The sequence below is a fragment of the Falco cherrug genome, chromosome 3 (genome assembly GCF_023634085.1).
Source record: "Falco cherrug isolate bFalChe1 chromosome 3, bFalChe1.pri, whole genome shotgun sequence".
Lineage (NCBI taxonomy): Eukaryota > Metazoa > Chordata > Aves > Falconiformes > Falconidae > Falco > Falco cherrug.
Window position 1 is genome coordinate 33,421,349 of NC_073699.1, and position 14,765 is coordinate 33,436,113.

The 14,765-nt window shown below is 41.7% G+C and overlaps 1 protein-coding gene across 3 annotated transcripts in view; it reads right to left on the bottom strand.

Moving 5' to 3' along the window:
- Window positions 1–14,765, bottom strand: part of NECAB1 (N-terminal EF-hand calcium binding protein 1) — a 66,679-nt gene that overhangs the window by 21,062 nt on the left and 30,852 nt on the right. For 2 of the 3 annotated variants that reach the window (XM_055706160.1, XM_055706159.1), the window contains exons 4-5: window positions 12,600–12,625; window positions 10,148–10,245 (exon numbers count right to left, since the gene is read on the bottom strand). In XM_055706160.1, coding sequence (XP_055562135.1) covers window positions 10,148–10,245; window positions 12,600–12,625 — 124 coding nt within the window. Of the gene's footprint in view, window positions 1–10,147; window positions 10,246–12,599; window positions 12,626–13,634; window positions 14,680–14,765 lie in introns of all 3 variants that reach the window. The other variant, XM_027814249.2, reaches the window with a different exon arrangement.

The window sequence follows — 14,765 nt, forward strand, 5'->3', positions numbered from 1 at the left end:
AGCTACTTCAGGTTTGTGCACTGCACCAGGATTTAGTCTTTTTCTCTTCCCGCCCTGTTCTCCCCTAAGTTCTACATTTAAAGGCTTCCCTGTGGAACAGGTCCTTGTGATCTTTAAATATGGCTTGGAGTTACCTTATCAGGTACACAGAGCTTTTTTGTAATGATGGGCTAGGCAGGCAGCATGCTAACAATCTGTGGGAGTCTGGAATTATCAAAGATTTTTTCCTTATGTATATTTTACCCAAATGTTGGTGTTTACAACTCTTCTATGCAGAATTACTTAACCTTCTTAATGCAGCCAGCTGGGCAAATGACTACTCAGTATTTTTCTTTTAGTAATGGCTCTGAGGCCAGCAGTCCTGAGCTTACAGCAATGTTGGGCAACTTTGACTCCTGCCCACTGAAAGATAACTACTCCTACCAGTCCTTCTAAAATTATTCAAAGATCCTAGAGGAAGGTATTCAACATATACAACTGTCAGCATTATTATAATTTAAGTTACGGAGGAAAAAAGATTGTCTGTTACAATTCAACTTAAACCTCAACTCCATCTCTCAGCAATGAGGAATTACAGCCATGCTTTGTTATTGTTTCACCACGCTACTTCCTACAGAAAAGTGCCTTCATTTGCATTTTACTAAAGGCACACTGGTACAAGATCACACTAGAAGAAAGAAAATGTTAATTATGAATTAAAAAAAGTATATAAATTTATTAAATATATACTATGGTAGAATCAGCTTAACTGGCATGCCTAGCATTTGTATTGTCAGTATACTGACACCAATTAATAATGACACCCGCTGATAGCATCTGTGTGTAAACTAGAAAAATGGTCCGTTTCTTTAATTTCATTAGCTGTAAATTACCATTCATTAGCATATACATTATACTGCACAGCAGTTTGGGCAGTCCAGATGAAGTAAGTCTGTGTTAACATATTACGTTTGTTAGTTTTACTGAGTGTGAGTGAACGAGGGTAATTTTCCACATCTTCCTCATCAAGAGATGACTGTGACCTTTGTGAGCAGCTAAGATGGGAGTTTCCATTAATGCAACTGAAAATACACAATTAGCAATTTCCCTGCAGAAAAGGTCACCATGGCCTTTAAAACTGGCTTACGGCTATCTTAAAAGCTGCAGAAGAGGTTCTCCTTTTATAAAGGCTGAGGAGGCAGACCTTAGGTACCTCCTAAGGGAATCCACATTTCAGGGCTACCACAGGTTCAGCAACTCTCTTGACCCTCTCGAGCCCTGGGGCCAGCCCTGATGATCTCCCCTGGGGTGACGGGACACCATGCTGATCCACTGAACAGAAAACTAGCTCCTTCAGATGGGGAAGGAGGGAGATACCTGTGTTTGCTTACTTGGGGCAAGCAAACTAATCTTGGTTGGGACAAAAAATAACTCTGAAATCTCTCAGAATGGGTAGGAGCTCGGGCAAGAGCTCCACAGACTTAGTGGGAAAGGATGTCTGGCTGTCATCTAGTCCAGCCTCCTGTTTAGAGCAGGGCCAACTTCAAAACTTGTTCAGGCTGCACGGGGACTGTGCTGAGTTTGGAATAACTCCAAGGATGGAGATTACGCTCTCTCTCTGGTCCACTGTTGCACTCTCTGTGCTCGAAGTTATTTTCCAAATGTCTAGTCAGCATTTTCCCTTCCACAAACTGTACCTGTTGCCTCCTGTGCTTTTGCTATGTGCCCCTGAAAAAGACAGTGTTGTTTTGTCTTCTGTATAACCCTTCTTTAGATAATACATTTACATATTCCCTCACTCAGCCTTTTCTCCAGGTTGAACAAATCTAGTCCCCTTGCCCCCCTCTCTATATTGCTATTTCGCTATCTAGTAGTTTGTTATATAACACTTTATAACTTTATTGTACTTTATTTGTAACATTATAGTAGTTAGTTATTAGTGTTATATTACTCTGCCAATTTCTTTTTCCTGTTTTATATCTCATATGAAAATGATTTTATAAAAATTATTTATGCTTATCCTTACAGAAAATACCCTCAGGACAAATGAAAAGTAGTTATCATCGAGTAAAACTCAGCAAGGAATAATCTATTTAAATTTCCCTTGATTATGGAATGTCTCCTGCCCTGTGTGTTTAGGTCCTACATTAGTGGAACAACACTCTGGTTTACAACTTTAAATTGAGGATAAAAAATAAGTCAGAACAACTACTAAAATGAAAAAGAAATCAAGGCTTTTCAATTTCAATCCGTAAGATCTAATTCTGCAGACTGTAGGACAGAATCAGAACAGGGTCAGAATAAAATCATAATTTCATCAGAAGCCAGATCCAGAGATGTGCACTGTGTTGACTTCACACAAATGCAACTTTTACAGCACCCTCACTGTAAGACTGAGTAAAGGCATTACCTGCTAAGCTATTAAATAGATTCAACTTCAGTTTTAGAGTGCGGCACAAGCTTTACAAGTTTATTGAAGTATTATATTTGGAATAAATTACATGTTTAAATTCCGCCTAGGGAATTGGAACAGCGACAATCCTACTAAACACTTGCAGTGCTGACATAAAGAGCAATGAAATAAAATGGGCACCCATGGGCGATTATAGGAGAATATTGACGCACACTTGTAACAGCGTGTATCAGAACAGAAAAGTCTATCACTTTTCTTTTACTGGCATTATTGAAGGAGTCATAGACTCTTATTGCAGTAATATTATGTACAAAATTCATGCATAGATAAAAAGTAACTCCTATTTAATTGCTATTAAGTGCACCACATAGCTTAGAGACAAGAAACTGTTTTATCTCAGCAGGTAGCAAGGATATGTGTAATGCCATTGCTCCTGGGAGAAGGCTGTAAGGATACAAGGAAAACATCAAAGCTGTTGGTGGGTTTCACAGGTATTTGCAGGAGAATGGCTAGGTTAAATGATTTTATTTTTTCTGCTGTGAAGTTATTTCTACACATTTTTATGTTTAAAGGTATGGATATTAACTTAATTAAGGGTTGGTTGTTTGGCTTTTTAAATTCTATTTAACACATCATCTCTGCTACCAGCAAAATTTTGAACATTGCCTCTTTCTGACCCAGTAGGTACAAGACTTCCACAAAAAAGATCAAAGAAGTTCCCAAGAGTTTTCATTACTCTGATAAGGATCTAGGAAGAGAGGGAAGGGGTGAATCTCTGGAATTGCACAACTGCTCAAAATTCATCACTTGCAGCTTTTTGAATTTATCTGTGTTTGACTTCATTTGCACTAAGTCACAATCTTTAATAAATTTTATAGATAGAAAATCCTATGAAATGAAATTCTAAAACTTCATTTAATAATGTCCCTAGATAAAAATAGCTGTTTATTCATAGTGTCCTCTCTGCCTTGTAGTAGGGTACAACTCATGATACATTTCACACTATCACCAGCATTCCTCTCTTCAGCTGCATTTACAGCAAGGAGCTGCTGAACAGTTGATTACATGGATTTATACAAAAAGGATCCAGACTCCAATTCAAACCACCTGCTGGCCTGTCTCATAAAAAATTAGGGAATTGTAAAAAAAGCCCAAACCCCCAAGGAATTTAGGTCAAGTCATCCATGGCCAAAAGAAAAAATGTACTGAATGGTACCACTGCAGCTCAAGCACTTTATGTGCTCTTCATCCTGAACAGATTTCTATTTCTTTATAATGAATAATAAAATTAGTAACTCTTTACTCTGGCCTTTCATTTCCAATGGAATTTGGATATTTTATCCACTTAAAAACATCAAGATGGGAGATGGCTATGGTATTTTGACGAACCTAATCTTCTATGACAAGATGACCTGCTTCGTGGATGAGGAAGGGGCTTTGGATATTGCCTACCTGGACTTTAGTAAAGACTTTGACAGACTTTCCCACAGCATCTCCTGGAGAAACTGGCTGCTCATGGCTTGGATGAGCGTACTCTTTGCTGGGTGAAAAACTACCTGGACAGCTGAGCCCAAAGGGTGGTGGTGAATGGAGCTATATCCAGTTGGTGACCAGTCACAGTGATGTCCCCCAGGGCTCAGTACTGGGGCCAGTCCTGTTTAATACCTTTATCAGTGATCTGGATGAGGGGATCGAGTGCACCCTCAGTGAGTTGGCAGACAACACCAAGTTGAGGGTGGGGGTTGCTCTGCTGGAGGGCAGGAGGCTCTGCAGAGGGATCTGGGCAGGCTGGACCGATGGGCCGAGCCCAGTTGTAGGAGGTTCAACCAGGCTCAGTGCCGGGCCCTGCCCTTGGGTCACAGCAGCCCCAGGCAGCGCTGCAGGCTGGGGCAGAGCGGCTGGGAAGCTGCCTGGGGGAGAAGGGCCTGGGGGAGCTGGCTGACGGCCGGCTGGGCATGAGCCAGCAGTGTGCCCGGGGGGGCAAGGGGGCCCACAGCATCCTGGCCTGTATCAGAAACTGTGTGGCCAGCAGGACCAGGGCGGTGATCGTGCCCCTGTACTCAGCACTGGTGAGGTCACACCTCGAATCCGGGGTTCAGGTTTGGGCCCGTCGCTGCAAGAGGGACATTGAGGTGCTGGAGCGTGTCCAGAGAAGGGCAACGGAGCTGGTGAAGGGTCTGGAGCACAGGTCTTGTGAGGAGCAGCTGAGGGAGCTGGGGGTGTTCAGCCTGGACAAGAGGAGGAGTCTCAGGGGGGACCTTATTGGTCTCTGCAACTCACTGAAGGAGGCTGTAGGCAGGCAGGTGATGGTCTCTTTGCCCATGTAACAAGTGACAGGACAAGAGGAAATGGCCTCAAGTTACACCATGGGAGGTTTAGGCTGGATATAAGGAAAGAATTCTTCACTGAGAGCATTGTCAAACATTAGAACAGGCTGCCCAGGGAGTGCTGACACACCATCCCTGGAGGTATTGAAAAAATATGTAGATGTGGCACTTAGGGACATGATTCAGTTGTGGACTTGGGAGTGTTAGATTTACAGTTGGATTTGATCTTGAGAAGTCTTTTCCAACCTGAATATTTCTGTGATTCTATGATTTTTGTTTGACACTGAACTGAAAAAAACGTAGTGATAAACATAAAGGAACAAATTAAGTAAATTCAAAGCCAATGCATGAAAATTAATAATCAGGATAAACTGAGTAATACCTGCCTTACGTTACTCCTACACACAAGCTACTCATTACGTTCATACTGTGAAAGGTGCATTTGTAAAAATCGCTATTTCAAAGAGAACAAGACTTGATTCTGTGAAAAATGTTAATAAATTCTAATCACATGCAAAAACTGGTGTCAGAAAATTTAACATGGATTTTGTGAAAACAAAAAAAAATCTTGAAACTTCTTTTTTGCTCAAACACATGTTAGTTGTGGAACTCTATTGTTGACATATGCTTATCTACCTTTTCCCCAGTTATTTTGTTTTGCAATATAATTTGCATAATCGCTGCTGTTACTACTACTCAAATGGGCTATTAAAAAGATCTAGGTATTCTGGTTTATAATGGGTATCTACCTCACAGAGTGCATTAATTTACATAATTATTGTAAATGCACCATCAGTAACTAAATTGCATGTCCCTGTGTTACTCTTTCAGCTCCTATAATCTTTTTAATTTGACCAGCTCCTATTTTTAGACTATTCAAGAGGTTTCCCAGTAATAAGAAGCTGCATTAATTTCACTTAGCTTTGGGTGTTTTTGAGCAAAGCACAGAAATGAATGATTTCATAGGAGCAAAGAACTGACTGACACATGCTGTCCCAGTCACTGAATCCAGCATCTTGCTGTTGCACATTACACATTCCCCTTTCTAGGTTTTTGCAAGCAACATGTAAAAAGCAGTTCGCCCCCAAATGCTTGGAAGACTATTCCAGAACTTGATTGCTCTGTTGAGTAAAAATTATCTTTCATTTTCATCCTAAACTTAGGCTTTTCATTTCCATCCTAAGCCTGGCTTTTATCTATGGAAAAAAGGGTTTGCTGTACTTGTGAGGAATAAGAGATGTAAAGAAATGGAATGAGAACAATGAAATAAGGATGATGAGACAGAAAAACACATTGAGGGGAGAATCTTCGAGATTTGTTTAAACAATTTTCTACTGTGCTGACAGTCCTTGGTTATTTTGATGTTCCCTTTACTTTAGATTTTAATATTTCATTTTGCTGTTCATAAATGCTTTCTAGTAGCTGTACAATAGTCCTGCCCGAATCCATCCAGGAGGTTGCTGTTGCTTTATAGTTACAGGATTTCCACGTCAGATATAAAATTATACAGGGTGAAGCTCTAGTCTTACTCACTGGATCAAAATTTTGTCTTATAAGCACTCTTAGCTATAAAAGACAGTTTCAGTTTACTTAAAAAATCTATTGCACTATTTCCTTTTGAAATTAAAATGTACCATCTAATACATATAAACAATATAACCTAAGAAACAGTGTAGATACGAAGCTTTTTGCTGCTGGAGGTTGGATTACTTTTACAACAGGTATAGTGGCCTTAAGTCACTTCTGAGGCAGCTGACAGGGTGGCCTCCATGGGTGCCACACAAACTCTGCATCTGCAGTGAAAAAGAAACCACACTGAGGAAGCATCTCTGCTGGGCTCAGGTGCTCGCTCAGGGATTCCCAGTTCCCACCACTTCATCATTGTGCCAGTGCAGACAGTCTGAACTTTAGCTGTCACTCCAGTGACTGAAGAGCTGGTGCTCTGTATGTCAAGACTATTGTCAGATCCATGACAGACTTAACAGGTCAGGTGAGGCTCAAGCCAGCAGTCACTGAAATCACGGAGCAGGGAGCATGTCCCACCCTGAAATCCCCCTGGCATGGTCGCTTGGCCACCAGCCAGCTGTGGTTAGACTGTCACCAACACTGCAGTATAAACTGCCCTCTGGAGCAGGGGGGGGTTAAAACAATCCAAAATGGTCCCTGCTTCCCTGCAAGCCTCTGCTGCCAGCCTTCACGGTGCAGGTGACAGTGACAGTGGGGACACATGAGGGTACATCCTGGCTGTAAAATGACGCCATGCAGTTGGCAAAAGGGAAGGCAGGAGACAGGAGGAGAGGGGAGTGCTCTTCAGCTGGTGAAAGAAAGAAAATGGAACTTCAAATGGGTGTTATGGCTTTGATAAAAAAGGCACTGTCAGGTCAGGGTAAGCCATCATCAGTTCTTCCTCTGTGAGACAGCTCCTCTGGGAAAAACCCTTCAGAGACCTCAGAGTTATTCAAGTACCTAAACTGGAGTCTGGTGCTCTACAGAAACCCAGCTGGTTTCCAGCTGCTGCCCTAGAAGGAGGTCTCATCCTGCTCCCGGGTCTCCTAAAGGTCCTGCATGCTATTTGTCAGGCCCGTGCAGACATCTTGGACATCCTCAAATACCCCAGGTTTTCTAAAATACCACTAGATGCCTGTTTAAACCCCTGAATACTTCTATATTTTCAGCTTTGCTTCACATGAAAATTACATGTTTGGTGATTAAACAACCTTTGCTAGTTTACTGAGTACAGAATAGTTCACCACCAGCAGCAGGTTGTTTTATACCAGAAATAAAAATGATAGAGCAAAACTTGTTCTTACTGAATAGCTGACAAATTGCAGCTTTATGGCCTGATAACTTCAGACGTGTTCTTTAGTCTGTAAGTTTCTGATTTCCAGTATTCACACATCAATAGAATGGAAATGTCAAGCACCTTAAAAAAACTAGTCTATTTTTATCTATGTCATTATTCAATGACAGAATTTATTACTGTGCTCTGGGTTGCAAAGTTTAAATGTATTTATATGTGACTGCAAGCTACTTATAATATAATAAAAATGCAGCTCGCTGAAAATATTGTCTATTTGGGTAATAAATATTTAATAAAGACAATAAATACACTTCTGCGTTTTAATATAAAAAAAAAGTCAGAAAAAAATAGGCTTAAACAAACAAGCCTTCCAATGCATTTGTAAAGTTTTGCTGTGTCTTTAATTGTTAATGCTTCCTGCATATAAAGATGAAGTAGAAACAAGATAAACAGAACTATCCCAGCTTGTACTTTGATCAGGAAAATATCAGCCTGGCAGGTACAGTAACAACAACTGACGCCAATGATTAATCTGTCCTTACACTACTGTGTAAGTAACTCATGCAGACTCTCTCCATCCCAAGGAGAGAAATGATCAAATATCAAATGCCACAAATCCTTCTAAAAATCTTCAGATATGCGTTCCCCTTCCTTGTTTAAGGTTAAAACACAAAAGGCCAGTAACAAAAGACCAAAACAGAAGGACTGTAGCTCCCCTAGCATCCTCCAGTAAGATGCTTTTTGTATTAAGGTGTTGCTTGCAAATGCAACTCAGCCTTTTACCTGCTGAAAGATGCTCCTTGCTGTATCTGTCTCTCTGCATTTTTAGCTCAGCACCTTCCCGTAAAGCAACAGGGCATGAACCGCTCCTACACCCTTAAGGGCTTCCTGTCTTTCCAGGTTCTATTTAGTTTGGTTAGGCTGCTGGGATCCGGCCCCAGAATGGTCCAAGGAAGTCTGGTTTCAAAGTTTCTTGAACCTGCTGAGGCACCGGAATGTTTTCTCCCATAGACGTCTCAGTATTTTCACTTTCAGATAGCGCAGGGCTGGCAGACTACAGAAAAGCTTAGTTCAAGAAAGCTGGGGTGGACAGCCCTTTCAGACCACAGAGGGCAACAAAGTACGCAGAAATTATGCTGCAATTACCTCGCAGGAGTCAGTTATCTGCCAGTCTGTTGGGTTAAAAATATCTAGACATGGAGATATTTTGGAGTGATGGGGACAATATGGTTGACCTTCATTTAAGTCTAGGAGTCCATAGCCCAGCCAAACTCTAGTTGCTCTTGGTGGGAAATTGTGTTGGGTTTGCGTGGCAAGGCTTTGGTAGCAGGGGGCTACAGGGGTGGCTTCTGTGAGGCACTACCAGAAGCTCCTCCGATGTCCAACAGAGCCAATGCCAGCCAGCTCCAAGATGGATCCACCACTGGCCAAGGCTGAGCCCATCAGTGATAGCGGTAGTCCCTCTGGGACAATGTATTTAAGAAGGGGGAAAAGTTGCTGTGCAACAGCCCTTGCAGCCAGAGAGAGGAGTGAGATTGAGAGCAACAGCCCTGCAGACACCCAGGTCAGTGCAGGAGGGCAGGGGGTGCTCCAGGAGCCAGAGCAGAGGTTCCCCTGCAGCCCATGGTGAAGCCCACGGTGAGGCAGGCTGTCCCCTGCAGCCCATGGAGGTCCATGGTGGAGCAGATATCCACCTGCAGCCCATGGAGGATCCCACGATGGATCAGGTGGGTGCCCAAAGGAGGCTGTGCCCCCACGGGCAGCCCACGCTGGAGCAGCTCCTGGCAGGGCCTGTGGCGCCATGGGTAGAGGAGCCCAGGCTGGGGCAGGGCTGCTGGCCGGGCTGTGACCCCACAGGGACCCACGCTGGAGCCGGCTGTGCCTGAAGGATGGCACCCGGTGGGGGGGACCCCAGGCTGGAGCAGGGCAGTGTGAGGAGCCTCCCCCTGAGGGTGGGAGCAGCAGGGACAGCGTGTGAGGGACTGACCCCAGCCCCATTCCCTGTCCCCTGCGCTGCTGGAGGGAGGAGGGAGAGAAATCAGGAGTGAAGCTAAGCCTGGGAAGAAGGGAGGGGTGGGGGTTAAGTGCTTTTATGATTTGGCTTTATTTCTTACTATCCTACTTTGATTTGATTGGTAATAAATTAAATTAATTTTCCCCAAGTTGAATCTGTGTTGCCTGTGACTGTAATTGCTGAGTGATCTCCCTGTCCTTATCACAATGTACGAGCCTTTATCATATTTTCTGTCCCCTGTCTGGTGGAGGAGGGGAGTGATCATCCAGCCAGGGTCAACCCACCACAATTATTTTTTCAAATTCAGACTATTTCCACATGTTGATATGCTGATAATACCCACATTTGGCACCACAATACCTCTTGGTACCACAATTGGAAGAACATTTTTCAGATCATTTACTAAGACAATATTGATTATATCCAAACTGTAATACTTTGCAGACAGAGCTTTCCAGCTCTGAGACTGAACCATTCTGGCAAGCCTTGTCCTACTGGACTTTTGATACAAACATGTCTATTTGCAAGAACTTCTACTTAGATACAAAAAATACTGGATACATGTTCAAATAAACAAAATATACAATGTAAAGAAAATTTCAGTTTTTACTTACTTTCTTTGTTTTGTCCATTGCCTTCAGTATGGTTAAGTTTAAGTCTTCCAAGACAGACAGAACATTTTCATACTCTCCCAAGTGCTGGGAAAAATATTCTAAAAGAAGAAGAAAACCCACATCACTTGTTAATGACCTGAAAAACCAGTATTTCATTAAATAATTTTATAAAGTCTGAATTCAGTTATGGTATTAACTATCTAAATATATAAAATGAATGAGAACTAAAATGAAAAGATTTTTTTATTATTATTTTTGTATTATTTCCCCTGAAAATCATTCCTGGAGTAGTTAAAATATCAAAATCAGTGTTTCAAAACATTTTCTTTCAATAAACGAGTTGCCAAATTGACAAAAATTTAAAATACCAGTTTGAATGCTGAAACAGACTTTTTCCCAAAGTATCTGCAGTTTTATTCTAAACTAGGTTTTCAGTCTAATAGTTTACTTTAGGGTTAGTAGCAGGAGATGAAGTTTTCATGTGTATGTACTAAATCTGATTATATTGCTACAAAAATGAGTAATTCTAGTAAAGCCATTAGAGGAGGTAAGATCAAGTGGGAGCTGTTGTGAGTTGAGGTCAGCTGAGAATGGTTGCTTCTCTCTGAGAAATGGAGACCATGAGCTGCCAGATAAGCTCTAGTGCCAGGTGCTATGATTATATTTTCAACAAATATGGTGCATGCAAAATACTTCTAACAAAAATAATGGAAATAACGTAAGATGCAGGATGCCCTTGCATAGCTGCTCAAAGCAAAGTGTGTTTTAACAGAAAGAGCTGATGTTAAATCTGAGGGCATAACTCAGTCATACAACAGGTGCTGGAGGCAAACTTGGGAAATCATGACCCAAGTTCCCATTCGGTTGATGCAGCAAAATCCAATAGAGGGAGACACAGGAAGAAAAAAGTGTGAAAAAGAAAGAAAATTATGTGGAAAGCCAGACACTGTGTTAGACAATGCATTTAGACACCAGATCACCTGAACAAGGATGAAAAACAACATCTAAATGGCAGACAGGAAGAACAAGATTAGATGGGTGCTTTTTGAAATAATAAATAGCAATACTTTGAGGCTTTTAAGAGATCAGCATGAGCTTCTCAGGGCAGTCATGAAAGCATAAGGCTTCAGGAACACTGCGATATAACTTGATATTGCTGAGAGATTGAATAAACTGATTTAGAATGAAAATGTGTTATGAATTAGTACCCTGGAAGCAAAGCTTCATTTCTGAGGTGCACTGAGATAGCTTAGCAAGAGCTGCCTCAGCTCAGTACCAGACTCACAGATGAGAAACACCCCAGCAGCAACCTATGAAAGGTTCAAAAGGCCACTGAAGCAAGCCATGCTTAGTCAAAGCAGACAGCAAACAGAGCCAGTGCAGGGCAGACAGCCCCCTCAGCCCTCTCTCTGGCCAGCCTAAGGTTCCTGGTGGGGTCAAGTACCAAGCAAACCTGTGAGCCAGCGCAGCATCAAAGCAGCAAGTCCATTGTGGAACTAAAGCATCTGCCTTCCTTGGCCAGTTTGATATAGTTTTGGCCAGATGCTCAATCAGCAGAAATCATCACAGCCCAATTCACTTCAGCTGAGTCTTATATGTTTATAAGCCACAGGCTGAGATGATGCTTAGTGGGGTCCTGGTCATAGGTGGAGTTACTCTGTGGGTGGATAAATGAGCTGGTAGTATTTTCAACCTTTGCAGGTCTTCAGAGTTGCTGGCTATTGGAAAATTTATCAGCCTATTATCTTTCCCTCAGAAATAGGATAGTTCTGACAAGTATAATAGGGTTTCTTTGTCACTTTGTGGGAGGACTTGCAGAAATGTTCTGTGACTTGTTTTTTTGCTGTAAGCAGCACACTTAAATCAGGTGCTGTAAGATCAGCAAACAGGGCTGTGGGGAAATGACTCACAGCCCAGAACAGGGTACAGAAATGGGTAACTGAGCCAAATTCTAGGTCTTACAGGAGTTTTTGTGATGAAGGATAATAGAGCTTTACTGTTTTCACTGACTCAAGTTGGAGGGAAGTAATGAATTTTCTTCCAGTGTACTGGATGAATTTACTCTAGGAGTACTAATGTGACCGTTGCTTTTGAAATTGCCAAAAGCACTCATACCTCTGGAAGTGACAAACTAACTAGAAAAAAAAAATATCTTGCATAAAAGAGAAGTCAGGTAAAAGTTATGTCTATTTTTATATCAGAACATATCTTGAAAATCAGAGAACACAAGTATTAGGAAAAATATTTTCTAAGTAATTTCTTAATGGAATGGTTGACAGTCTGAAAAGATTGTAAGTCATCTGTGTTTTCCCGGGATTTCTTTCAATTGAAGTTATTTTCTGTTGGAGCTACAAAGATTAAACAGAAAAAAAAAAATCTTATCACATGATATGTTTACTTGCACAAGTCTGCCACAGGCATAGATACTGTTCTTGCCCAAGAAGGAACTTACCGCAGAGCTCTTCTGTGTCCAGATTGCTGGGAAGATAAGAGTAAGAAGGTTAGTGAGCTTAGTAATAGTTTTTTGTTGGATTGGTACACAGCAGGACTCAAAGATTAGCCTGATTGTGGTATGAAGCCTCCCCACCTGGGCTGTAGCAGGAGATGTGAGTGCCTGGCACTTGCTGGCCTTGCTCTGCTGCCTTAGGGAGGCTTGTCCGAAGCTGAAGGCTGTAGCTGTGCTGCAGCCTCTCTTCCCAATCACATTCCCACTGGCACCATCCTACTCACCAACAACCCTCTTTGAAGTTCCTCACCCAACCTTTGTGCATCGTGGTGCAGAGTTGCTGCTCAGGCTTTACACATTTGGTCCCAGTCCTGGCAGAAATCCATCTAAGCACTAGAAATTGTTCCCCACCACCACCACCTTTTCTGCTGGTGCTCCTCTTTTGTGGCTGTCATGCTGGGCAGTGTGGCTCAGAGAGCTCAGCCCTCCATGCTAAATGAAGGAAACCCCAGTAACCTCTTTGTAATCCTCACTGTGCAATAGTGTTCCATGGGAGGGATAACCAGTAGAATAAAACCAGACATAGCTCATCAGCACACATAGTTTCTAAGACTTTCTGGCCATACAAAACCATCTCACCAGTACTAACTTCAGAAAATCAGTGATGTGAAAAGTATAGCTGTATTGCTATATTCCCATGCCAGTATTACATAAATATAGAAATGTATGCAAGTATTCTATACAATTCAAAACTGTTCACTTGAAACAGATTTCCTCTTGATCAACTCTTAAGTGATATTTTCCCTCTTCATTAGCAATATTTCCTCTCTGAGGCTTTAACAGTCAAAAAAAACCACTTTTGACCTACAGCTCAATTCTGAGTTAGCATATTGACTTTCTTCCAAGGAGGAGAAGAAACTGATTATTAAAGAAACTTAAAAGCATGAATATCCTTTTTAATCTTGCTGAGGGGTGAATATTGAACAGCTGATTGCACTTAACATTTTTTCACTTATCTTTTTAATGGTATTTTTAACTGACCTTTTAATAAAATGATGACACAGTATTATCTTAAATTCACTTTCACCAATGCTAACTTCCATACATGACCTTTATTTCATGAGGGAGAGAAACAGACAGAAATTGCAGGATCCTGGGTTGTCACAGAGTTTCATACTCAGGGCTGTAAAAACTTCTGAATGCTTTTAATTGATGATGTAAACGAGATTCTCCCACAACTTTTATTAACTGAAGGTGACCTTATCTGCATTTGAACTGGCCAAGTTGGATGGCTGCAATGGAGTCTTCCATCTGATTTTTCCAGTGGCTTTTGTAGCAGGTGTAAGGGAATCCATAGTCTGTAAGAATTGGTGCTGAAGCTGAGAAACTTAACTCTTACAACAACAAACGTGATGAGAAAAAGTGGCTGCGACCCCTTAATGCTGTCCACCATGGACCACTATGGCATGAATGACCAAATGTACTTGACCAATCACTTCTGCAGTCCAGCAGTTCTTTTTTGAACAGTCCAGATGTTCACTCCTTGGATGCAAACTGAAAACCTGAAAGCTGGAAGACTGCCTGAGTCAAAAAGCAGTGACAGAACAGGATGATGTTAAATGTCAGGAGTTTGCTTTTATGATGCCCTCTCTTTGTTCATTGTCCCTGCATTTCCTGCCCCATCACATCATCTGCCCTAACACCTTCTGTTTGTAAAAGGCATTTCTGCATTTCTTAAAGTACAGCTTGATATCTGTGTTTAAAATGGCCTCTCACATTGTTAGCCAGTCACATTCATGCTCTCTTTTCAAATTTCATATTAAAATCCATTCTGGTCCTTGTTCTTCTGCAGTATCCTCAGCACTGCGGTAGCAACACAGCAAGGGAGTGGCTCGGAGGCTTTCAGCATTGCTGTCAGCAGAACATCACTGTTAGTCCTATTGACAGGAGCAACACAGCTGCAAATGGACTAAAAGTAAAAATGGAAAAGTATTTAGGTGCTGAATTTATCTTCAGTTAGAATGGGGAACTTGAATAATGAGAAAGTTATTGTCCAAAGTGATTTGCGCAGCAGCTTTCAGGAAGCCTGTATCAGAACATAGAAGTGACACAAAAAGCACAGACTTCAGTCTCGCATACTCATAGTGTTTCCTTCTCTGTTATAAATACCCT